Raw genomic sequence first — 25520 nt, 5'->3', positions numbered from 1 at the left:
AACCGGGGCGCATGTTCGCTAAGTGGGAACCAGCCGGGCGCTACTAACGGTTCCCGCGAGTCAATCAGCGATAGCACGCATCCTTCGTCATCCAGAGTTCGGATCAATACTTCCCAAAAGCCAGACACGTATGCTCTAGACGGTGGCTAGAACATTCATCACTCGGTACCAGACCTTCTAGCGGAGGGCCGGAGGGATGCTGGTCGGGTTTGCCCAAACCACTAATAAGTGAGGCCAAACCGGACTTGGCTGTTGAGCAGCGCATCAAACAATGACTCCACACCCACCGATCATGAACGGCGGCGACATGTGCCTGCTGCTGCCTATACCACATATGTATCTCATGTACGGAGTAGTATGCAAAGCAGCCGTATGCCAGCTTCGTCACACCGATCGGCGGGGCAGGCGCGCAGGCAGGGACTATGGAGCTGAATGCACGTAACTGTGACCGGAGTTCCTCGGGGAAATCGACCTCGCAAGAATCAATACTTGTTGCGAGCGCAGGTTATTGCCAATATCGTCCTGCGCGCGGTTTTTTGGCAGCATTACCCCGCGAGAAGGCGACTCAACAAAACCGTGGAGACGATATGCACAAGCATAAGGAGCCTGGGACACACTCTCGTCCACGCAATCACCCCCCGCCTTTCCCTGAGGTAGAAGCCGCCAGAAAGAGGGCGAGAGTAAGAATCAGAATTGGAAATGAGGGTGGGCTGGTAAACCCCCGGCGACGAGATCTTGGCTCTACCAATCAGAATGCAATCGCAAAGACAAAGTATCCAGTAGGGCTGTGCCACACCATCCCACGGGCAAAACTCTGCTCAGTACCTTGCATTAGCGTCGCCCTCCGGGATGGGTTGGAGGGAGAAATACCCAACTCCAAGGTAAGAAAATTTCCTCTTCTCGGCCCTCCTCCAACAGCGGGTTTGCTGACTGCATCATAGGCAGGGTGCGTTCCTGAATTCGTGCTGACGATAAGCTTATGAAAAAGTCATTTGCGATGGTGTGAAGGGCCACCGCGGAGGGTGGCGCTCCACTGCCATTGGATGGATTTCATCATTTCTCAACGCCTACGGCCATGGTGGAGGGTCGGGAGAACGGGAGGAGCCAGCGTGGTGTGGCGACGGTGGTGGTGGTCCAGATGGTTTCTGATGTGTCGAATTGTGTCTGTGTGCCTGGCACTTACCAGCCAGGGCCCAGGGCACTCGACCTTGCTAGGCCATCAGCACACGTGGGACAGGAAGGTTGGGTTAGAGTTGCTGAACAGAGTTCAAGTCAAACTCTGCCGAGCAGGGACACACAAAGACCCGGCCCCCCGCGTCGCCGGATCCTGATCTGATATCGATAACCGATTGAGTTTTTAACCTCATGGCCTAGCCGGCCATGGTCAGAAGTCAATTGCTCGCTTGCACTGCCGTCCTCATCTTGCGATGGGGGGCTCTGTACCGAGGCATTGGTAGTACCGTCGAGTGCCACGGCAGAACCAAAGGCGGGTTGCAGTGCGGTATCGCCCAATGAGACGAGGCCCCGGGAAATGTAGACATATGACATGACAGCAGCAGCATCCTGGCGGGAGGCATCCTCGGTTGCCGGTAGCGGGTGTGATAAGGCTGCTTGTCGGGTGCCAAGGAGGGCCAGATCACCGGCAATAGAAAGGAATACCACGGACTCTGGAACTGCTCGCCGTGGGCCCCGGATTCCGTCATTCTTTCGTCAACTATTTGGCTCGACGAACTGCATTGCGATACGCCGCCTTCCTCCAACCAAGCAGGTAAGCTTTTGCTGATCGGCGTCGCAAGGCCGCGCTGCAGGTCTAGCTTTTGTCTGTCCCGCGCATCTTGTGCCACCGCTGACTTTCTGTCACCTCCGAATCGGGTCGCGGCCGGTGAAAGGGACTTCTCGCAGCCTACTGCCATAAGGGATATGCGGAGGTAACGAACGGTTCGCCAAGAGAGCTGCCAGTAAGTTCATCACCTACTTCATGGTCAATTGGTCAAATCAAGCTGGTGCTGGACGCTGTGTGCCTGTGCCATCTCAGGTCCCTAAAGTGACTATGCCAACACAATCGTCCAACAAGAGGACGCCAATGGGCTTGCAGACCTTCATGCTTCCGGTTCACTAGCGGCGGCATGGCGCGTATATTCTCGAGTACAATATACATATTGATTGGTGATCAAGATACGCAGCTCATGTTGCGCCAGCAAAGTCAAGTATGAGTAGAGTAAGTCGAGAGAGCTAGACTATCGAAGAGTGCATATCTTCCATACTGCTGTGGTATGTGCGTGCGTGCGTGCGTGCTGTTGTTGGTAGGAGCTCGCATGAACCACCATACCAGGTCTCGTGAACAGCTTTCCACCGACGACAATTGCTGGTTGTTCGTGTTTCGTCTTCCCCCCACAAGATAGTGGGAAGGGCACAGCCAGCAAGCAGCAATGGGCAATGGGGGGCGCCAGCGACGAGCGGAACAAAGGCGTTCAGCTGCGGTACTCGCTCGCTCAGCTCCATCGCGAGTCTGCCTGGGGTCTGTGACGCGCAAGCGTTTTTGGGGCCCTCGGTCTAATGCCTGATGGCTGAGAGGGGACCTCGGTGCTCTCGGAGCTCGAGTAGCAAGGCTCTCGAGAAGGGGACGTCATGCCATCATAGCTTTTCTTCTAATCTTGTGCTTCGGCGATTTGTGTCACCTGCCTACCAACGAGCGCAGCTTGGGCCAGAGGATGGACGATGACCGCATAGCCCAATCCCACTTTGGTCTAGAAAGCGAAAAATTCTTCGCTATTCCCTGTCGCGTCGCTTCTTAGTCCCTCCATAGTTATTGCGACGATGGCATGGATTCTGGCAAGCTGATCCAGCCAACCAGGCCAACCGGGCTCCCAGCCGAGTGGAGCCGGATCGCCAGTCACCAAGGGCAGAGGAGAATAGAGGAGAAGAGAATGCTGACTGGAAAACCTCATTCGGTCGGGTCGGAGCTTTTTTTCTGCTAGGGACATGGAAATGCCGACAACACAACTGGGTCAATCTAGTCTCAATCGGTCCTAAGTCAGACGCATCGACGATAGAAGATGCTTTGGAAACACTGTACGTAATTTTGTCCAGACCGGGTACATCGCGAACATGGCCATAAATCGTTCAAGCAGGCTGTACTGTACCTAATGTAAGGAGCTGTAGGTTTTGCCCGGTTGCGTCAATCAGGACCGAGAGAAGGGAAAATTGCAGGAAGCTTCCAACTAATGCAGGTACCAAAGACAGGTTTCCGGGCTGTTGAGGGAAAGGACGAATAAGCTTCCCAGCTATTGCCCGTATTAGTATACTGGGATCATGAACAAACATGGATATCCGGTCCCTTGCCGGTCAAGGTAGGTAGGTACTGACAGTCCCTTCCTTTACCAGTCGCGCGGGCTGGGACCAGAAAAGCAAATATGATGGGTGTGCCGTTTTGTCGGGTACAGCAAAAATGTCGTCCCGCGCATTCAATAAAGCAGCCAGTTTATGCGCATACTAGGTAGGTAGCATTCAACCCCTATGCGACATCTCAACTATGCGACTGGCCCTGATGGATTCGGCGCACGGAGCACTCATGATGTGATGATGGTACGAGTGGGCGATTGTGGTGATAAAAATATGCAGCAACGTCTCATAAGCTCTTAGTCAGGCTAGTCATCGAGTGACTTGTCACATGAGTTATCTAGACCGACTGACAAGCTCGGTAGATGGATGTACAGCTGTACTTGCATGCCATTCTGCACTGTAGGCCTCGATCGATTGAATGTCATGTATGGGCTCATGGATGACACTCGTGATTCTGGCCATGCACTATACCGTGGCGCTATTTCGCAAGCGCTTTTTCGGCGTTGAGGAGGCAGTAGCCAGAGGAGAGGACGGAGCGGACAGTCGAATCGACTTGCCCCGTCCAAGATGGTGTCCCAGGCGAACAGCAGCAGCATGTCTTTGATTTGTGCGACGAAGGACAGTTAAATCGACAAGTAGCCTGTCCGTCTTCATCTACCCCAGACTCCAGCTATGCAACTGAGCCGAGCTCATCAGCAGCCACCCGCTGGGTGACGGATGGCGTGACACCGTTGATTGGAAGACCACTCATCTTTTCCGAGGGCCTCCTCATGGTAGTCAGAAACGAGGGCGCGGCCATACGCACCCACCAGTTGCAGGCTACTGCTTGACCCCTAGCGCTGGGGTAGCTTGCATACTGGACAAGCCGAACCGATATGATGATATACATGTAATCATCCTGCTCGTCGAGCTTGCAAGCATGGCATATGCGAATTCATGACACGGACATATAGCATGTCTGGGGTACGTAAAGCGTGTGGCCAGTGACATCCGACTAATAGGAGTTCCGGGATCCACTTGGTGGCCGGCACGGATGAGGGCGTCGACAAGAAGAAGCTTGTGAACGCACCACGGCCTCTGGTCTCCTCAGAGCCAGTCGCCAGCCCGAGTGCATGAGATTTGCGAAACTGCGTTTCGCTGCGTTAGATTACTTGTCCGCGGAAGGGTATCGACAGTTTTTGCGGGACTGCCCGCCGTAAAACCAGAGAATGATAACTCATCGACCACAATGGACAACAAATGACAGGACATGAGACGACCGCCGTTAAACGCATCCTTCCCAGTTCAAAGGAGGGAAAGGGCTGCGACCGAAGCTTACGGGCCCTGAGGTGAGGAGGTGATAAAAAGCCAATCGCCGCGTTCCTTCTCGATCAAACCCATGGCAGAGACCAGGATAGCTGATGAATGAGCTTTGATAGCATCGATTGTAGATGATATGTTCAGTAACCCTGGCAATGAGTATGTGAGTAGGTACGCAAGTACGGAGTAAAGTAGACCAAGCTTGTAGCAAGCACGTGGCGTCAGTAGGATGTTAGTTGGTCGCAAACTCAATTATATCAATTGAGAAGCTGTAAAAGTCGCATCATCACATCATCACAGGAGACTGGCTAATTGCATCATCCCACCTCATCCGTCTGATCGCGTCTTTATTGTAACACTAAACGAGCGTGCTCAAGGCATTAGAGTTTCGCGCTCAGACAGAATACAACGGTCTCCGAAGTCGAAAAGCAAAAAACAACAAAAAAAAAAACCAGCACAGAAAACTTGTTCTGCGTCAGACGTTTGGATCACCTACAGGGTTTCTCCAACTCTTGTTTGAAACAGCGAGCAAGTTGAGATGCAACCACGTCAATTGACTGATCAACCTGGAAAGCTGCTGCGAACGCCGATGTCATCAGTGGCGCTGACAAAGGTCTTGGCACTTATTCCGATCCACAATGTGGCTATCCGCAATTTGTGGCTTGGAGTAATAATAGCATCGTATTCATTTTCGGAGGCTTGAAGCGCATATTCTGCACTCTTTTTTCTTTAATGAGCTCCAACTCGGAACCCTGGCGGGATCCACGCCCGCATACAAGCCCACATCTTTGCTCATTGACATTGATTAAACGGCGATTATGGCTGCGAGTCTCTGGCCGGGCTTCCGACCGTATTGTAATGCGTCTCCTTGGAAACCGGTAGGCTGATATCTGTGTTGTTGACGAAAGAGGCTTTCATGACCGCCAGTGAACGAAACACAGGGATCCCATAGAGTCCAGAGTCCAGACCAATGAGTCCCAGAAAACCACTCCATCGGATACCGGCGCCTGGCTCGAATAGGTAACCTGCGCCGGGGACTGGGATAGTGGGACTTTGCCAGCTCACGATCATTCTGCGCGTGGATTTTATCGAGAAGACTCTGCTGTTGAGGTACGTAAGGCTCTTAGCTCCCATCGTCGGCCTTTATGCGATCCGGAAAGAAGAGGCTTTTTTTTTTCTTTCTCTCTCTTACTTCCAACTTCAAGTCCATGGCATCATCAAGTGTTGAGATGCACTACCATCTGCTCATGCATGCGAGGAGTGAGCTGGATCTGACAACAGCAAGTGATTATGTGATGCACGTGACCGCCCATACGTTCTGAGATCATTGTCTCTCCTTACAGTTGTTTGTTGTTTCTGCGCTGCCCGCCACCTGAATTATATGTTCAGCGTAGATATGTTTCACCATGTTACATTTGTAGAGTATCTTCCATCGTGGACCTCTACGCTTGCACTATAATGGTGTAACAAGCACCGAGTGGCCGTTCCGTTCTCGATACCATGGGCCACGGGGATCTGTTACTGTACAATCAGCTGCTCGTATCTCGAAGACAATGATGGGCGGTGTTTCCCATGGTAATAAGGTGGGCCCGACACCGACATCGTGGCCCTCCCCAGCCTGGCCAGCTCGAGCTCATGGTATGGTAAGCATGAGAAACGGCTGGCGGACTGACGGAGTTGCATCCCGACTGGCTCTTTGCCCCATCTGCTTGACATGGAGCTCGAATCCCTGCAGAGGATGGATGGTATGGAAGAGACAAAGAAAGGTTCTGCCAGCAAAGTGAGGTGACCCTAGGCCAGCTAGGCCAAAAACGAGCATGGCGCAGAGACAGCAATGGCACCAGATGGCCAGTGCCGTGGCACAGGAAGGAAGAACTGCTGGATGGAGACCGTCTTTTCTTGACCGACCAGAAGAATAGGAGAATGTAGGTGAAGGCTGCATAAGTTAGGCCTGCACTCTGGATAGGCACTTGCCGCAAGAGGGAGGAGACGGGGAGGAGTTCTGGGAGGAGTAGGGAGGTCAGACAACAGCGGGTTGATGCAAGGCTATCTGGGAAGAAGCAAATAGAAGCTTGCGAAAAGCCTTGCTCACTTGGCGCCCACCCCCAGGTTATCATTTATCGCTCTACCGCGAAGTAACAGGCCCCCCATGCCAGCCGTGCTCGCATAGTCGCATTCATCTACCCATACTTTGCGCACTTTAATGCATCAAAAGGCTTGCAACCTCATTTCTTCCCTTGTCGGCGGAAGCGTCCCGGCGGTTGGGTTTGGAATAGGTAGGCACTATTTGAATTTCACAACGGGGGATGGGAATGGCCCTTTGCAATGCCAAACCACCACTAGCGTAGCGTGTAAGCCTCCACGGTAGGGGACTGCTGCGAAAGATGCCGCAATTGACTTTCGGGTCATTTTACATGCCCCTACATGCCCTTTTTGCAGGCGAAGCTGAGTGTAAGACAGAAGCTTTAATAGAGCCACAGACGCCATCGCTGCCCACACGATAGGTTAGTGGCGGAGGATGAGCAAGCTATATGTCATAGGTATCATGATGGTGGAGAGGTATTGGACGACAGGAACTCGACTCCCTCTCAATAAGTTAAAAAGATTTTGACTTATTCCTGCCGAGTTCTGTCCGTGAGCTTTTTCGGCGGACAGGATAGGCAAAGAAGAAAAGAGAGTCACGAACAGACCCCCGGGCGAGTCAGGGAGCCCACCCGCCAGCCACACAGGCCACCCGCGCTGCCAGTGCTGCTTCGTGCAGCATTGGGAACTGCCATCCCACCTCTCGCCCACCCATTCTGACGGGGAACGACCCTGTAACCGCTCCGGTAGACTTTTGTACCTGGCCAGCTACTGGGTACATGGATGGTCCAGTAGCACTCCCTTGACGGGTCCATCCCATGTCGGCACGTTCTCAGGCGGCCGAACTACTCTTGCTAGCCAGACGCTTGTGTCCTGCCTACCGACTTACTATGGCAACGTGAGTCGGGTGGACGTATCCCCCCGGATCGCGTTTCTTCATTAAGATGCCTAGCGCCCTTCAGACGGCACTGTACACTACGGAAGTAGTCCCTAGTTGCTAGTAGTGCGATTGGGTAGTAAGTAAGACGGTAAGAGTTTTGAGGGTTGGGCGTGTGGTGAGCGTGGTTCGTTTCGTTTCGTTTCTTCTGTTCTGGCCGCTCTAATTTTTTTTTTAATACACACATGCATTGCCGTACAGTATGGATGGCAAGATGGCGTGCCATTCTCAAAGTGGAAGCTAGGAAACGAGAGGAGGACGTCCACACCCGCACATACCTATGTATTATGCAGACATCATACCCCAGTCCAGTCCTGGTCCCAATCCCTTCTCAATTCCAGAATGTACATAGCCCAAGGTACTTACCACTTTGGGTCCCGTCCATCCCAGTCAAGCGGCATCCATCGACCTGGGGGGGTTGAGAGTTGCAATTGAAGAACACTGCCCGTATTTTCTATGCCCTTGTATGTTAGGTACATGGCCCAAAATCACCCAAGCACCAAGCACCACCAAGCATCCATGGCAGAAGCAGCCCACCCAATGCTCTCCACCCCATCCCATAGATAGACGAGCGAACAAGCAACCCTTTTCTCCCCCTTCCCCTTCTCGTCCTCCCCTCGCATGTACTACCCAACATTCATATTCGCTGTCAATCACAATCTTTTTACCACTGACCGTTCAGCAACATCCTGCAGTATCCTGGAATACATATACCACTGCAAGACCGCGTTTACATTCGCTATTGGCCTCGGTTTTGCTACCATTCCATCCTCATCTGCACAGTGGCAGTACCTTCGTACCCTGGAACCACTGGCCGCTTACAACGTGACCAAACCTGGAGCTCCCTCAACCTCCCGTCTGGATTGGATCACCTCGACCCGAATTGATTGGCCCAGACCGATTTCTTGCGGAGGAAACAACACACCATTTTTCCTGACCTCTCTTTTCCCTGGGAAGCGCGCGCCCAACGAACCACCCCACAGCTGCCGGCTCTGCATACAGATTTTGTAGTAGAGCTACCTAACCTTCAGGCTTCGGTACACGTGGACTGGACGGGTGCAACCGACTGCGTGACGATAGGGCAGAAATATTGCTGTCCACGTATGTACTACTGGCGGTGACCGGTTACTTGATCAAACGGGGGTGCATTGGTCAGAGGGAAGCGGCAGGCGCCAAGCGACCGATTGAAAACCAGAGCCAGACAGCCAGCGCTCTGTGTGTCTTATTCGCAGCAAGCGGCTACCTTATCATTCATTATAAGGATGCCAACGTGACCTCGTGCAGTCTGGGGAAGAACAATTACAAACTGCAGCATTTGCCCATCGCTTACACTGCCGAAACCAACATCCAACCTACCAAGACTTTTTCAAGCGAGCTTAGGAAAAAGAAACCGAGAGAGGCAGGGAAGATCACTCACACCAAAACTGACGTATCTCACCCAACCTTCCTCCCCCACCAACCCCGGCCCGCGCAAATAAAAACAAAACGTCGACCCATTCCTTGTTACAAGGCACTTGAACCACCACCCTGGCCTTCATTCTTTGCCCTTGATTAATACCCACGACCCCAGCAGCAGACACCCAGTGTCGAGCGTCGCCTCTGGCTGTTGCTGCACATCACCATCCCATTCACCCATACGCGAAATGGCTTCCAAGTTGCGACCTTTGCAGCTGCCTCTCATGGTTGAGCGCGAAAAGCTGGAAGATGCGCAACTCTTCGATCTTGAGGGTGACTACGTCTACGCGACCTCCGTCGTAGACACTTCTTCGCCCGAAGGCTCAGCGCCCGTGACCCCTCCCTTCTCGCGTGGCCATGTTCGCTGCTCCAGCGACAACTCCTCCATCGACCTCTCCACTCCGGCCACCTCTGAAGGTCCCTCGTCGCCTACACAGTTTTCGCAAAAGGCTGGTGCCGGCAACTGGGTCCTTCCCGACGTCCAGGAAGAGCCTTTGGAGCCCCAGTTCTCCGACACGGACTCTTTCTACAACTACAACTCGGACGATTGTGACGATTGTGCATCAGATCACTTCGATCTGTACAACTGTCTTTGTAAGTCTTGCCATTGGCCGGTATCTCCTAGCATCCCCACTAACACTTCATTGCGCAGGTGACGAGCCATGTATCCACCAAGATGCAGACATGGTCCAAAGTGCCACGGATATCTATGCCCCTTCGGGAAACTTCGAGTATGATATTGGGTTCCTCAGCGACAGCGACTTCAACTCTACTCTCCGGGTTTCGAAGAAGCGTCAGAGCGGCACCGAGTCCCCATTCAGTGGCTTGGGCCAGCGCATCGGCTCGCGATTCCCGCCCTTGACACGTTGGAAGTCGAAGAGGAAGGCGAGCGGCAGCATCGCTCAATCGCCTGTGTCCGACTTTGGCTTTGATCTGCGCCCTGCTTTCTCCAGGGCCGTGTCCCGAGCGGCATCCAGCACCAGTCGGTCCTCGTCACTATCAACCACGGGCCGGATAAAGCGCACATCCCAGTGCACATCCCACCCATCTCAAGACCTTGCTCTGCCTCCGACCCCGGCTCTCTCTTTCTTTGAGAGCAGCGAGAGCGTCACTCTCCCGGCTTCGATTGATATTGAGAAGGCAAACAGCGCCGGCCCCGATATTGAGCGACAACGCACTCTTGCAACATCCCCGTTGTTGCCGCCTTTCATGAACGATGCCTCGACGACCTCTTCGACAGCTACACCCTCGCCGCTCGAGTCCCCTACCATCGTCTCCTCGCCGCTTATGGAACCGCAATCACCTATTAGCTTGTCTCCGCCGCTCAGCACCAAGGCTTCGTACTCGTCTTTCCACAGAGTCGCAATCTCCGCCGAGCTGCCAAACATCCCTGCACCCGATGCTTGGTCGGACCGCCTGGGACATGCAAACTTCACAATTGAGCCCCAACCTTACAAGCCCGACGCGCTTACTCTCGAATCTCTGCACCAATTGAAGGGTGATTGGGACACGGCTCGCGTCAACTACACTAAGCACCTGGCACGCACGGGCGAGCACTATGGTACTACTTCGAAGACGTATGCCATGACGGAAGAGAAATGGGCCGAAATCGATGCGGCCTGGCGTTCGGAGCTTGATGAGCTCGCCGACGCCGTTCTCTCCACCGGCGCCGCATCTGCCCTTTCCAACTACGACAGAGCCGTCCTCACGACACTCCCACGCATGGATGCCGAGGGCAAGTTCCCGGACCGAGGCGACGAAGATATCGTTGGCCCCATGGTCCGCGACGAGGTCATGATGCCGAGCGCCGATTTTGCGGACAGACGAGCTCAGAGCTTCTGGCGAAACCTGGCTGGCCGGGTGCTCCGGAAGTAATGGCTACCGTTTGTACCGGTCACGACCACGACAACTTCTGTCTTTTCACGTTCATTACGATGATGATCTATTTTGATTTTAATCCTGATTTTTGATGCGCAAGATACCCAACTGCGTCACTCCTTACGCTCTTTACGACCGGGGGGCCCGAGCCCCCCACACTTCTGCGCCTACTCTTTGGGCTAGTCGACTATTGTTTATTCATTCAATGTTTATAGTTTAATCCGTATGAGTGCTTTGAGAGCCTCTTTGCACATACGACCACGGAAACTCGCTGCATTTCTTAGCGATTGCTCAGGTGTTGGATGGGTACATAGAAATGGAGCCGAGATCGGCGGTCATATCGCAACACGATACGACCTAGACCTGGGAAACCTTCATACACTTGTTTTCAGGAGCGTTAGCATCTCACGCCTGTCAAAAAGTTTTGGGAGACAGGCATATTTTTACGGATGGGATACCTATTGCGAGGCGCTTTGGACACTTCTTTGGAAGAAAAAAAAAATTACATGTGCAATAGCGCTTTTTGTTGTACAGTAAGTGGCCCGCTTGGAGCGGGGGATGGGGATGTGGTGGAATAGGGGACGAACGAATGTACGGTGGAGGAACACACAAGCTGTCGCGTCAAGAGCATTGACTACAGCCTCCGGCCTTCTGGGAGGGATTTGCCTCAGGGGGCGTCGAGGAGATTGCAAGATACCTAGATAATTCCTCTCGGCGTGCTTAGGCACTTGTCGCAGAGAAAAACTCAAACAAAGTTAAATTCACCACGAAGAGATCCCCGTTCATATGAAGTGAAATATTGTGTGCTTGAAGAATGAATGTTCTAGTATCACTAGTAATCAACCACATGCGATTGTAGATATTGGATGGGCGTTTGAAGGAAACAGGCGAACAATATGTCCTTCTTGACATACTGGGCCATTAGCGTGCTGCTATGTATGTATCTAAGTATGTGTATGGTTGGGGCTACTCCGGATGGTGAGAGCAACACATGAGCTACCTGCTACTTACTGATACCTGGTGCCTCTGAATACTACCTATACATCATTCTGAGGTTCGGCGTCCGCCCGAAACCCGAGGTGATAGGTGGCGCATCTTGGTCCGCCGTCCAGTTCCAAGCTGGCGCCGTGAAGACGTCGCGGGCGAACTGGTCCGCGCCCAGGGCGTGCTCGAACCGCAGCCGCGGATCGCTGGCCACGGCGCGGGTGAAACGAAAAGTGCCCGGGGGCGAGCTGTCGCCATCCTCGCCATCGCCACCAGAAGACTCAAACTTGATGCGCTTGTCCTCGGCGGCGGCGGCGGCGGCGACGCCCGCATGCGAGAACCAGGCGACCGTTGACGACGTCGCCTGGTTCTTGGTCCGCTGGTGCCAGGCCGGGCGGGCGACGGGGACCGAATTGGCCGAGAGCAGGGCGGTGACGAACTCGAGGACGGGCAGGATGCGGGTGCGGAGGCCGCAGTTGCGGTGGTGGGTGTCAATCTGGTAGCTGGGGACCTGCTTGAGGGCGGCGAGGAGGCCGTCGACCGGGGTGAGGGCGGTGTCGGCGATGCGGTCGAGGGAGCCGGGCGAGAAGTCGACGAGGAAGAGCAGGTGCTTGTTGACGAAGAACTTAATCATCTCGCCCAGCTGGTACGAGTCACAGGCCGCGCTCGAGTCGTAGCCCAGCTTGCACTGCCGCGTGCGCGACGAGTACAGGGCCAGGAAGTGGCGCGGGATGGAGGCGAGCGTGTTCAAGATGCACTCGCGCCGGTATTGCAGCTCTTCTGTGAACCAGTGTGTTAGTTGTATATGTAGCTAGATACTATTGTATGTCGATGGATTCGCTCACGTTCTAGCTCATCTGGCAAATACCACCAACTCGCCTCCTCCTCGGCGGCCTCGTTCGGATCCGGAAAGGCCGACCACTTGCACGAGCCATTCATGATAAGCTCGCGGGTGGCCGCCAGAAACCGGGGAGGCTGGTCCAGCAGATACGACACCAGGATCTTCTGGCGCAGGACGCTCTCCGTCTGGCGGCTCATCTTGGCTTCCTCGCCGTTCCCCGAGGGCGGCTGTTTGCGCTGCGTGACCGGCCACTTGATCCGGAGCCCCCCAGCCGCTTTCAGCGCTTTGGCCACGGGCGCGGCGCAGTCGAACCGGTCGGCGAGGATCGCAAGGGCGGTCCAGAAGTCCAATGTGGGCGGGGGCGTCGCCGGGGTTGCCGGAGCCGCCGGGGCAGCAGGCGTTGTCTTTGAGGCGCCGGCAGTCGTGGTGGTGGCGGGAGCAGCAGTGGCAGCGGCAGCGATGGCGGCAGCGGCAGCGGCAGTTTCCTTTCCGTGCAGGAGCCTCAGCAGGTCAGAGAAGACGTTATCGCGGTATGCGTAATGCGTGGCGTCATCATCGTCAATCACCTGGATCCAAGGGAGGTCGCTGACATCGGCGTCGGCGGGCTTGACGTTCCGGAGCGTCAGGGCCTCGAGCGCCGCAGCAATAGTCTTGGCCTCCTGGAAGCGGGTATCGCTAAGGAGCCGGTCGAAGTACTGGGACTGCCGCCGCAGCACGCCGGCGTCAACACGAAACCCCAGGCGCAGTTTGGACTTGGGAGGAGGGCCGGTCCCGGCGGCGGACGACTGCCCGCCGTTGGGGTGTGTTTTCAAAGACGAGGCCTGCTGCTGCTGCCGCTTTCTCGCGGCCTTGACGGTGGCTTTCGAGTTCTCGAAAGTCACGTCCAGGATGAGATCCCCGGCCTTGGCGATGTCGACCACCTTAGGCAGCTGCTGGGCTGCTGCGGCCTGCGGTGACGGCTCGGAGGGGGTTTCCCCATCTACAGAGGCGGCAGGCCCGTCCATCTTCTGGCCTATCTCCAGTATGCGGAAGTCCCTTCAGAACAGCAGGGTTTCGGGGCGGCATCAGCGCAAGATGTCGTCTAGAGTCTGAAAACTCCCGATGGGGCCGCGGCGACAGGAATGACGTCTTCCCACAATTCGCGTAAGATTTTGCCGTCGTTCAGATGAGCGAGGACCTACCGGACTGCGCACTTCGGTAGAGGTATATATATGAGACAAAGAGAATATGGTCTGTCCTAGGTATTGTTTCGCCCAACCAGTGGCTACCTGTATGGCATTATACCGTCGTTCGATTGCTGGACGATAAATAGAAGATGGAAGCCTTCGGGCCCGTTAGCCTGCGGATGGCGGAAGAGGGACATCCACTAATTGGTCGGTGGGTTTAGTGGAGTTTTGCAAGGAAGGAAACTCTCGTCCATCATCGCCACTGACCTAAACTTCCAACTTAACAACTTCACGACAGATCATAAAGACCTCTTAGCTCCTGTTTTTTTCTTCAATGAGATACGGCAATAGACAAGGGTATATTATCAACAGTGTTACATGTCTTTCATAAATCTGCATTACGGGCTCCGAGCCAACAGCCAGTATATCTGAAAAGCCAACTTCGCTCTGTTATAGAGACTGGGATATCGGCCATCATGACGACACCTTGGGCTCATCGCTGGCTTGGTCAATCGATCCGGCGGGCGCCTTCTTTGCCTTCATCAAGGGCCAGTGGCCTTTGGTCTCCTTGAACCTCAGCGCAGCAAACATCGCCATGACGAAGATCCAGTATACGTTGTACGATATGACGGAACCGTAGGTCGCCGAGTTGGTCCACCCAAGAATGGCATTAAAAACACTCCAGCCGCCGCCGCCGTTGAACTCGGGGCTGCAGCAATCCACGTGCCAGACCGACTTGGAAATATCATAACTTCCTGCACCGACGCCCAGTTCGGCAGCATCGCCTCCGATGATATTGTTCCATTTCTGCTGCTCAAGATACCAGACAGCTCGGGAGAAGAGCCCGGCAGCAACGAGGTATAAGAGGCACGTGGCGGCAACCAAGAAGTATTGAAGTTTTGCGGTAACTCCTCCTCTGTAATTACACGTAACAACATTAGTCAGACTCATTGAAACAGGTCGGTGAGATGAGCACGAGTCAAACTTACTTGTATAGCAAATAACCGACGAGAATGCCCGCAGCTAAGCCGACGACAACCGGAAGAGGAACGGCAGTAGCAGGGGCAGAGAAAGTAACCTGGGGGGGGGATTCGGGTCAGCCATGGGGTTGCACTCAATACCAGCCGCAAAGGGCGAGCCCGGTGGGGTTTTACTTACACCAGCGATGAACACAATGGCCTCTACGCCTTCCCTGATGACGGTAATGAAGGGTAGGAAGAACATGGCATATTTTTCGGCGAAGCGCTTGAGCCAGCCCGCCTTGGAGCCGGTGGTGGTGCTAATAGGGGCCTCGAGGGACCGGGCGAGCTTGACGCGCCATTTCTCCTGCATCTTTCCAATACGGAGGAGCCCGACGCCTAGCGGAGTGATGATAGCAACGGCCACGAGCGCGAAGGCGCCCTCATAGTTGTATTCGGACGACTGCCAAGCATCGTGGCCCACGGTGTAGAAGGTTCCGATCAGACCGCCAGCGACGACGAGGCAGATGAGCAGGCCCAACCCTACTCCAAACCAGACCTGCTTGATGAGCTTTTTGTAAACTTGGTCATCTCGTCCGGGCCCAGCGAGGGTCTGCTTCAGGAAGGCCAGTAGCACCGAGACGATGATGACTGTTTCGATTGACTCTCGGAATACCTGGTGACTAGAGTTTAGAGTGGGTTTCTCGAGCTCAATCTGGTACAGCAGCTTGGTAAAGGCAGACTAGGTAACCAACTCAGAAGGACGACTTACGATTACAAAGACGGGAACAGCAAAGACATCCGGCATCTTGACAATTTGCTCTCAATATAGAGAGAGTATGCGAAGCATTCAAAGGTTCGAGGCAACGCGATGATCAACGAAACTAGGCAGTAGAGCTACGAAGGGAGCAAAGACTTCACATATATGATGAGGAAGGGGGTGTGGTGGGCAGTGAGTATCTGCCGATCTGATTAACCAGCTGGGATCAGATAACGCAATGAGGTGGGGCGAGGGGCGCAACCGAGGGCTTGCATCGAATGTCTAGAAACGAGCCGCCGTCTAAGCTAACGTTACAGTCTCCGGTTGCGGGCGGGTTAAGACCCTTTGGTAAAAGCGCCGGCGACTATGATATGAGGCCGGGGCGATGGCTGAATTTTTCAGACCCTGGCCAGTACCAGCTTTGAGTTTGGGGCCTGAACGAATAGACAGGGAACATTGATTATTCAATGGAAGAAACTGGAAACAGGACCGGACCAGTATCCTATTTTCAAGCGCTGTGGCACCTGGCAAGTCACTGGCTGCTAAATGACCAGATCCGGGGATATAGTGACTGTGTTACCATGATAAGTGCGTTGGATGAAGTCAATGAATCCTACACGTAACTGGAGTCGATGATGAATCGGGTCGGCCCCGTAATCGATATGGAGTTCTGGACGAGTCGACTGCTGAGTTCTTTGGGCGAGACCCGTGTCAAGCTTTTTCCAAGCCTTTCACACATGAGCTTAGCTTGTTAGTGCGCTGCAGATCCATCGGTCATTTTAGGGGTCCACCGTCCACAGCCAGTCAATACGAGACGGGCAGCATCGACGGAGACTCATTTGCTTCTTCTATGCAACAAGCTGGGCAGCCACGCATGAACAGGTGGATGATTTGTGTCTCGACCGCCAGAGGCCCTGCTGAAGATTTTCTAGGGAACATGGTGAAAAGTATCGAGGCTGGAGAATCAGACGGGGAGGGACGATGGGCCGATATTGGTGAAGCTGTTCCGATTCAAAGGTTCAGCTAAAGACTAGTCAGTCCCCGCACATGCGCTTTCGCCAAATGCAGGCGCACGATCCGCTCGAATCAAGCCACCCAACAGACGGCCCCAGACAATAGACCAAGGAATGTACCCAGTCATGAGACCAGAATCAACCCATCCGGGATGCTGGTGGTAGGTAGTGGCAAGCAAGGAAAAATCCAGTCCAGTCATAGAGTTCTTTGGATGGGCGCCTGCCAGCCAGCCAGCCCGTCCGCCCGGCCGCCCCCTCATGGCGCGGATCAGATAAAGAGCGGTAAAAGTCGTTAGCGTGAACCCTGTTGCATCATCCCTGTCAGTCTGACTGATTGATAAGATAATTTGCCTGACCGTCGCCTCTAGCTTTCTCTAGCTTTGTTCCGGGAGGGCAGAGGGAAGGAAAGAAACGGAAAGACCAAGGAAAGCCGAAACGAGAACTGCCATTCTGGGCTAGGGGTGGCCAGAGCTGATCCGACCTCGGGTCTATTCCTGGGCCTGCAGAGATGAAATTGAAAATATCTATGAGCCAGTAGGGGTCGGCCTGGACACACCAATGGTACAAACAAGGAGGTAGTCGTACGAAGGTGGGCTAGGTATTCACCTACGTGACCCCGTTTGACCAACAGAGATACGCATGCAAATCAAGTATGCTTCTTAACTCATCATCCTTCCTCCGCTTGCTGGTTGAGACTGTCTGCACAGCAGACCAACATCTTGATCATCACCAACAATGGCCTTCAGCTTCAGGAAGAGCCTCCTCGTCGCCTCTGCGGCATGGCTATCGGCCCTGTCGACCCTGTCAGAAGCCGCGACACTGGCCTATGATTTCGATGTGGCCTGGGTCACAGCCAACCCGGATGGCGCCTTCGACCGGCCTACTATAGGCATCAACGGCCAGTGGCCCATCCCCCAGATCACCTGCAACGTCGGCGACCGTGTTGTCATCCACGTCACCAACTCGCTGGGCAATCAGTCCACCTCTTTGCATTTCCACGGCCTTTTCCAGAACGGCACCACCCACATGGACGGCCCCCCGCAGGTCTCCCAGTGCGACATCCCGCCGGGCCACAAGCTCACCTACGACTTCACCGTTGACCAGCCGGGCACTTACTGGTACCACTCCCACACTCGCGGCCAGTACCCTGACGGCCTGAGGGGGCCATTCATCGTGCACGATCCCAAGGAGCCCTTCGCCGGCCAGTACGACGAGGAGCTGGTCCTGTCGGTGTCGGACTGGTACCACGAGCAGATCCACAATCTGCTCCCGGCATTCATCTCCAAGGGTAACCCGACGGGGGCCGAGCCCGTTCCCAACAACGCCCTGTTCAATGAGACGCAGAACCTCAAGGTGCCCGTCCGGCCCGGTAAGACGTACCTGGTCCGCATGGCCAACATCGGCGCGTTCGCCGGCCAGTACGTCTGGTTCGAGGGACACAATATGACTATTGTTGAGGTCGACGGCGTCTACACGCAACCTGCGGAAGCGGAGATGATCTACATCACGGCCGCGCAGCGCTACAGCTTCTTGTTGACGGCCAAGAATGAGACTGGGGCCAACTATGCCTTCTCTGGAAGCATGGATACTGTAAGTCACCCTGGTCTCGATGTATATGCGTCGTTGCAATGTACTCCCAGCTAATAACAAAACCACAGACCTTGTTTGACGCAATCCCTGACGATCTCAACTGGAACGTGACGGGCTGGCTGGTGTACGATGATGCCAAGCCGCTTCCCGAGCCAGCTGTGATAGAGGGCGACGACTTCAACGCTTTTGACGACATGGAGCTCGTCCCATTCGATAATCAGACATTGCTTGGTGAACCAGACCAGACCATCCAGTTCGACGTCATCATGGACAATCTCGGTGACGGTGCCAACTAGTAAGTAGCATCCTGTGTGACGATCACTACGATAGAGGCCATAGCCCCCTTCATTGCACATATACTTACTGGCATATGCAGTGCATTCTTCAACAACATTACCTACACAGCCCCCAAGGTGCCGACCCTGTACACGGCTCTGACGTCGGGAGAGCTGGCCAACGATGCTACCGTGTACGGCGAGTTCACCAACTCCCATGTCTTGCAGAAGGACCAGATCATTCAGATTGTAGTCAACAATCTCGACTCCGGACGCCACCCGTTCCATCTTCACGGTCACCAATTCCAGGCGATCCACCGCTCTGCCGCGGACGAAGGCACCTTCGATGACACAAACGCGACCATGACCGACTTCCCCAAGATCCCTATGCGCCGCGACACCCTGTCGCTGGAGCCCAACGGAAACCTTGTCCTCCGCTTCAAGGCCGACAACCCTGGTAAGCCTTTCTCTCTCTAAAGCCCACACAACACATGGCTTTCTCTTTGCGGTCGTTCTCCGTGATAAGGGGACCATCCACTAATCAAGAAACCTACCATTTAGGAGTCTGGATCTTCCACTGCCATCTCGAGTGGCACGTAGCCTCGGGCCTCATTGCGACCTTTGTCGAGTCCCCAAAGCAGCTTCAGGAAACCATCAAGCTGCCGCAGGACCATCTAGACGTCTGCGCTGCGGGCCATGTTCCTGTTTCAGGTAACGCCGCCGGTAACACGGTCGACCTGCTCAATCTTGACGGCCAGAACCGGGCTCCGGACCCGCTCCCAGCTGGGTAAGTTCTGCCAACTATATTTCTACTTCACCCCCGTCTCCCGTCTCCCCAACCCTTCCCTGTTTTCCCCATCTCAATCCCAATCCTTCTTTCCGGGACCGCGGCTAATCTGTGTGACCCGGAAATAGCTTTACTGCTCGCGGCATCATCGCTCTCGTATTCAGCTGCATCTGTGGCATCCTCGGCGTCGCCGTCGTCGCTTGGTACGGTCTCGCCCCGGATCCGGGCACAGCCGGCGCGGCGCTTCAGTCTACTAGCAGCAGCAACGAAGACGACCGACAGCAGGGAGGCGTTCTAGGTGCCGGAGACAAGACCGCGGGTGCGCCGGTCCAGACAGTAAAGGCGTCGGCTCCGGCGGCGGGAAGGTGACGATGATGCACAAGCACGCCAGTCAGCGTAATTTGGAAAATGTTTTGAACATGTTCAAAGTATATGGATAGTATTCGCGTCCCATATGGATTAGAATATAAATGCATATAGGTGTGTGTAGTGTGCGGGCTTAGAAATTCTCGATCCTCACTCCCAGAACTCGGATTGGCGCATCGTGGGAAATCTCAGACTCTCATCATAGGATCCACCGCGCACATGTCTAAGTATCCCAATATAATTAGTTGTTGCCCCGGCATTGTATTATGGCCAGCATTCCCGTACCTCTCAACCTTGTTCCAACCTCTTCTCATCAGTTGAATCGTTGCTACAATTGGAGCCCAGCGGCATCACAGAAGACGTATATTGCATGGATGCAGAGAAGAGATCCCCATCTCCCTTGATATCAAATTGACTAGATGAGTGAATCTTTCGACCACACACGCGCGCACGCACCCACACACATTCGCCTCCCAGACTCCCAAGGAAAAAAAGGGGCTAAAAGCCAGACCAAGAAAAGGATTGGCAATGCGCACAAATATCGTCCACCTCAAAAGGGGGGTACAACACTGACTTCTCAGTGTAACTATTGGATTCAGAGCCTATCCGCTAAAAAACGAATGCCGTAACGCATCGCAACAATGGCTGAATGAAATGCCGACGCTACCTGTTACGTATTGCAGCAGGTGACACTGCCATGAGATGTATGTCCGTCATATCTTTTCTCCATAAACCGCTGACCTAGGAGACTTGACAACCTTTCGATTTCGGTCCGTCCAACAAAAAGGACATAGAAAAATATCATCACTTTTTAGTCATATGAAGAAAAAGGCTTCTTGTTTGTTTTAAGCTTTGTTCCGGGAGGATGCTCATGAGGGTGGAACTTGCAGAAAGGATGCACACAGACACCGTTGACCACGCTAGGACACTGGAAGGGGGAAAAGTCAGTAAGGTTCAGGGCTTGCCAAGACGAGCCAGGGGAAACGCACATGGTGGCCGTAAATGCAGTTCTCCACCTCGCAATCCTGACCGTTGGTGCACGGATTCAAGCGGGCCAGATGCGAGATGGCTTTCAGCTCCTCGCCGTTGGGCTTGTAGTCGTGCTCAAAACAACATTGGTCGCCTTTTGCGCACGGCCCACGGAGATAGTGGTTATTGCACAGTTTATCATTGTCTTTTCGTTTCTTGATCCGGTCCAGCACGGTTTGGTCGATATTGAGCGGGGGATCAATGCCGCGAGCGCCGGGGTTCCAGGGCGGCTGGGCCGGGACTGATTTGACAGTGACCGACGTCGGGCGGCCAGCCTGTGTATTGGCAGCTTTGGGTGCCAGAGGCAGAGTGATAGTCGGCGGCGGACTGGCTTTCTGAGTAACAGTCGCGTACGAAATACTCTGGAGGGGCGTGGAAGCGACTGAGCCAGGAGAGTACACGACAGGCGAGGTTCGATCGACCAGTTTGTCCTGGCGGAAGAGGTCGTCGAAATTCACCACGTTGGCACCGGTGGCAATAATCTCCCTGACTGTCGGAAACCCCTCGAGGATGGTGATGCGCTGCCTGGTGCTATCATCGCGCAGGATCTCATCCAAGAAAGGGGCGTAACCGGCATCATGGGAGACGCCCAAAAGAATTTGTTTGCAGTTGAAGTTGCGGAGATTCCAGCGAGTCGTCTCTTTAATCTTGGAGTCGGCTCGCTCCTTTCCGTGGCCGACATCGATGAAATCAAAAGAAGCTTTGGCCTGCGTAAAGCCCAACATGAAGTCGCGAAGGTCGTTCTCGTTCTCGATGGTGCCGTCTCGTTTCATGGCCTTGGCCAGTCCGGTCAGGTTCGCGACTACTTTGGTTATGATTTCCGTGTCATCAGCATTATCGCAGCGTCCTGAAATCTCTTGTCGCAAGGCATAGGCAGCTTTCTTTCCACCCTCCAGCCCCTGCTTGATGAGGTGTTCTTTGAACTACAAGTTCAGGTCAGCCAAACTGTGGCCAAGACGAAAACTAACCGCCTGGCCGGTGCAGATGCCTCACAATTAAACCATCACCATCAATCAGTACCAGGACATAAGGATTGCGCTGTTTCAACACGTTGTTATCCGTCGAAACAAGGTCCAACTGGTAACGCATGTCCTTCATCTGCTCCTGGAGCTCGCGTCTGGACTTGGTGGCATCTTCGTAGTCGAGTCGGGCATGGCGCAAGTCTGTCTCGAGCTCGTGGTTTTTCTTGCGTAGAGTACTTTCGATATGTTCGCAGTGGATCATCAGGTCCTGCGATAACAAGGCTTGTCAATTTGAGCTGGTCTATAGCAATATAGCAAGAGACTGCGGCGCCACGCTGCTGGGGAGTTACCTTTATCAAACATTCTGTCCTATCTTTATGGGACTGGTATTCCCGATACCGTGGTATAAAGTCCATGATGGACTCCATGGTGGCATTCATCGTATGTTTGGTGGGAGCCGCCAGCTTGTCAAAGACAGAGTCTTGGGGGCGAGATCAGAGGAGGGTGAGTCAGTAGACTCTTTGTCGCGATGGTCGAAAAAGCGAGGGAGTGAAAGGTCGCCGCGTGTACGTAGCTGGGCAGCGAATTGATCAGTCGTTTGAGTTGGGTATTTGAATTGGGACAGATCGGATTTTGGGGGGGGGGGGGTACAGTGAAAGTAAGGGCGGGAAGGGGGAGACGAGGTCACCGATGTAATGGCACCGCGGCAGGTAATTAATTATCTGAGCAACGCCACCACAACTTACAGTGCAAGCCGTATGCTTCTTTACTTGGACTGGTGTGTGGTCGGTGGTGTGTTACTGTGATATGTACGAGGGCTTGGGACTGCTTGCGCAACGCAGGAAATTCTAATGTATCAGGCAGTTTGGGGGTAGTCTTTTGCAGCAACGTGTGCTTACTTTTGCGGTTTCCTGGTCGTTCCTTCCGCGCTCTGAATGTTATCGGGATGATGGGCTTTCGACTTTCCGGAGGCAGTGTGGATGGTGTTTCTCTCCCCCGACTCCACTAACTTTTTAGAGGGGGGCCTAATGGCTAACAGGGAATAGAGCTCCAACGGGAAGAGGGAAAGATAACCGGTCGCAGGCGAGAACGTCCCTTCGTGCGTTTTTCTGTGTTCTCGTCCTCCTCTGTTCTTCTCGAAGAGCTTATAGGCTTCTGCTCCCTGTGCTTTTACTTGGCATTCAATATAAAAACAACAAAATGATTGCTTGAGTGTGTGTGTGCGCTCATGTTTAATGGCGTACGCAAGGTGGCCGAACGAGCAAACCCAGGGCAGTGGAAAGCTTGGGAAATTCCCCAAGTTTTTAAACCAGCCTAAGCAACACCAATAAAAAGTGGAGAGCTGAGATGCAACCGGCTGGACGTGTCCACTATAAGTACCCAGACCAGACCCTACTACATATACCCGCCAAGGCTTAAATAGCCTACATGAAGCGACAAGCCATGGTGAAGTGTGCCATTGATCAATATTCACCAGTGGCATACAGAAGATTGGGTTGTAGCTATCTGGATAAGGCTCTGACTGAAAATAGACGATCGGCAAGCCGTTGAACGATGCAAGGAGGCCGTTTCTAATCTTGGGGTCATCGCTTCTTGAGACATGTTGGACACTGGACGTTGCGCTTCCATCTATTAAAAGCCTGAGCGCGTATATGCTCAAGGACCAACTGCGTCCAAAGTCAATTCGCTATGGCGCTTGTTTTCAGACTCGGTATACTGCTGATACTCGAGCGGGAAAGTCTCTCTCTGAGGTCTTTAGCCGGGCTCACAATCTATACCCAAATATCCCAGAATAGTGAGTGCCTCTTTGATGTTCGTTCATCGCAACCTAGCACGCGCTGATCGTACCTACGGCAAGTACCCCGATAGATTGATTAGCCCAGAGTCCACCTAGCCAGCCCAGTATTGCCCGCCTAATCCACCTTCTGGGCGGCTCTCTCCACACTCCACCTGCCCTCGTTGCTCGCTGCTCTCTTCGTGTCCGGCTAGCCGGCTTGGGCCTCGTCCCATCCGAGCTGAGCATTGAAACATCATCGACCCAAAGCCCGCGAGACGCCCGGCCCCCCTGTGTCACTTCACTTCACTTCACTTCATCACCGTCCGTCACCTTCACCACCACCACCACCTCCTCCGACGAGGATGCAATGCAAATTGCTGAGCATCTATATAACGCTAATCAACGGGGCGTAGCTCAGTCAGTACATGTATGCACCAAGGTACCAATACATGCTGTAAAGTGTCCTCCCACCGAGCACCAATACACCCCAAGACCCCTCTTTCGAAGATGGCTTTTTGCCGTCTCACCCAATGAAGGCCTTTTCGATTCCACTTACCACCAACTACTGCCGTGCGACAGCCGCAAAAGCCAAGCCTCCCTCACTCCTCCAATCGTAACCGCCGCGGGACTTGATGGAGGGTATCCTTGGACGTGTCTTGGTTGCGCGGTGCCCAGCAGCCTTTTCAAACCAGAAACTCGCTTTCTATTGACGCACACCCCCATCTATCCTAGGTAGTTGACCTGTCGGCTGGCAGCAGTGGTGAGCTGCGTTGCATCCGTGGAACATGCTTAGGTATGTACTCTAGCAAGGCAGAATCGGGGTTCGCTGCCGAACGCCTTGGCTCTTATCATATCCTTACCTTACCTCACCCCAAAAAGAAATAACCTATGGGACCGAGACAGCCCGGAGCAACTGCTTATTACCTAGTGCGCCTTGTCATATTGGGCGCATATGCGACATACATGTAGATATGCACCTCTTAAAAGTGCCACACCGTGTCCATCTGTGTCCCCAAAGATCTTCCGGTCGGTAATTGTTGGCTTGAGAGTATCGAGCAGCTACGTGTCCCGATCATGTTGGCAGCCTGTCACAAACATCGCCAGCGGAGGCTTGGGCTACTACTAGGTACAGCAACATCATCCATCTCTAGCATGGTGATATGTATTTTGGTCCATTGGCAATCGTGTGGCATACATACCAACTTTTGGTGCCAGGTCATGTCTGCGTTCGACACCTATACGTATATAGTAACTGATAACTGTTTCCTCCTACATTGAGTATGTAAGTAGGTATCGCTGTGCCGGCCTGACCCCGCATGACCGGCCAGGGATCATCTGTGATGCAGAAGTAAGTAAGTAGCTGGCTGTGCTGCGCCCCCATGGGCTGTTGTTACACCACATACAGACATCCTACCCTACCTCTATCTACTGCTACCCTACGACTGCCACTTGACTATTCTCGACTCGAAGAGGGGGCGATTATGATCCAAACGTTCTGTGGACAGCCCCTCATCCGTAACAAACAAAGTCCTACATGAATATATTAAAAGCGTCGTACTTTATGCCACTCATCTGTTGCAGTTCGCCGGTCATCTGCTGCGGATCCGGGCTGTCTGGCGGAAGAGCGAGCGACTAGTCAATGACTTCGCATCAGCGCCCGGAGGAAAACGAGGAACAATATGCCACTGCAATAGAATAAAAGCCCATGCCAGAGTTGAGACAGATGAGCTACTCCTATTTGACTCGAGCTAAGCTAGCAAGCAAGCAAGCCAAATAGGGGTAACGCATGGCCAAGATCGTTGGTGAGATACAAATAGACGCCTACTTGCCTCATCGTTCGAGCTACCTAGGTATTGCAACGGACGAGAGCCTCTTATGGATGAACATGGCTTCCTATTGGGCAGCCTGCGGTCGCGGCGTAGTAATCACAAAAGCCTCCATGCCTGCCTCCCGCCAACATAATCCTAAAGGTAGTAACCGTTTGGTGGTATGGGCTTTCTCTTATACCAAACGACTAA

General features: G+C 53.8%; 5 protein-coding genes across 5 annotated transcripts; 2 read left to right on the top strand and 3 right to left on the bottom strand.

Annotated features, from left to right (window-relative positions):
* Positions 1 to 9303: 9303 nt before the first annotated feature.
* On the top strand, positions 9304 to 10990 carry PG985_008897 (uncharacterized protein; the record flags this gene model as incomplete). The annotated part of the gene is made up of 2 exons (XM_066828665.1): positions 9304 to 9709; positions 9768 to 10990. 2 exons carry the CDS (start codon positions 9304 to 9306, stop codon positions 10988 to 10990), a joined length of 1629 nt encoding a protein of 542 aa, XP_066683577.1.
* Positions 10991 to 12026: 1036 nt separating this feature from the next.
* PG985_008896 (uncharacterized protein) lies at positions 12027 to 13822 on the bottom strand (the record flags this gene model as incomplete). The annotated part of the gene is made up of 2 exons (XM_066828664.1): positions 12027 to 12757; positions 12823 to 13822. 2 exons carry the CDS (start codon positions 13820 to 13822, stop codon positions 12027 to 12029), a joined length of 1731 nt encoding a protein of 576 aa, XP_066683576.1.
* A 636-nt stretch (positions 13823 to 14458) lies between these two features.
* PG985_008895 (iron permease FTR1 family protein) lies at positions 14459 to 15751 on the bottom strand (the record flags this gene model as incomplete). The annotated part of the gene is made up of 4 exons (XM_066828663.1): positions 14459 to 14900; positions 14974 to 15062; positions 15143 to 15685; positions 15716 to 15751. 4 exons carry the CDS (start codon positions 15749 to 15751, stop codon positions 14459 to 14461), a joined length of 1110 nt encoding a protein of 369 aa, XP_066683575.1.
* A 1700-nt stretch (positions 15752 to 17451) lies between these two features.
* Positions 17452 to 19686, top strand: PG985_008894 (uncharacterized protein; the record flags this gene model as incomplete). Its single annotated transcript, XM_066828662.1, has 5 exons — positions 17452 to 18306; positions 18375 to 18601; positions 18683 to 19038; positions 19143 to 19368; positions 19497 to 19686. Coding segments are annotated over 5 exons (1854 nt in total), but the record flags the coding sequence as incomplete, so codon positions are not given.
* Positions 19687 to 20678: 992 nt separating this feature from the next.
* On the bottom strand, positions 20679 to 22153 carry PG985_008893 (CCCH zinc finger DNA binding protein; the record flags this gene model as incomplete). Its single annotated transcript, XM_066828661.1, has 3 exons — positions 20679 to 21686; positions 21757 to 21993; positions 22076 to 22153. 3 exons carry the CDS (start codon positions 22151 to 22153, stop codon positions 20679 to 20681), a joined length of 1323 nt encoding a protein of 440 aa, XP_066683573.1.
* Between the last annotated feature and the right edge of the window lie 3367 nt (positions 22154 to 25520).

The sequence above is a fragment of the Apiospora marii genome, assembly GCF_038362585.1.
Source record: "Apiospora marii strain CBS 49790 chromosome Unknown utg000005l_segment0_segment0, whole genome shotgun sequence".
NCBI classification, from domain to species: domain Eukaryota; kingdom Fungi; phylum Ascomycota; class Sordariomycetes; order Amphisphaeriales; family Apiosporaceae; genus Apiospora; species Apiospora marii.
Note: the sequence above shows the minus strand (reverse complement) of the source record. Positions and strands in the feature narration are given on the sequence as shown.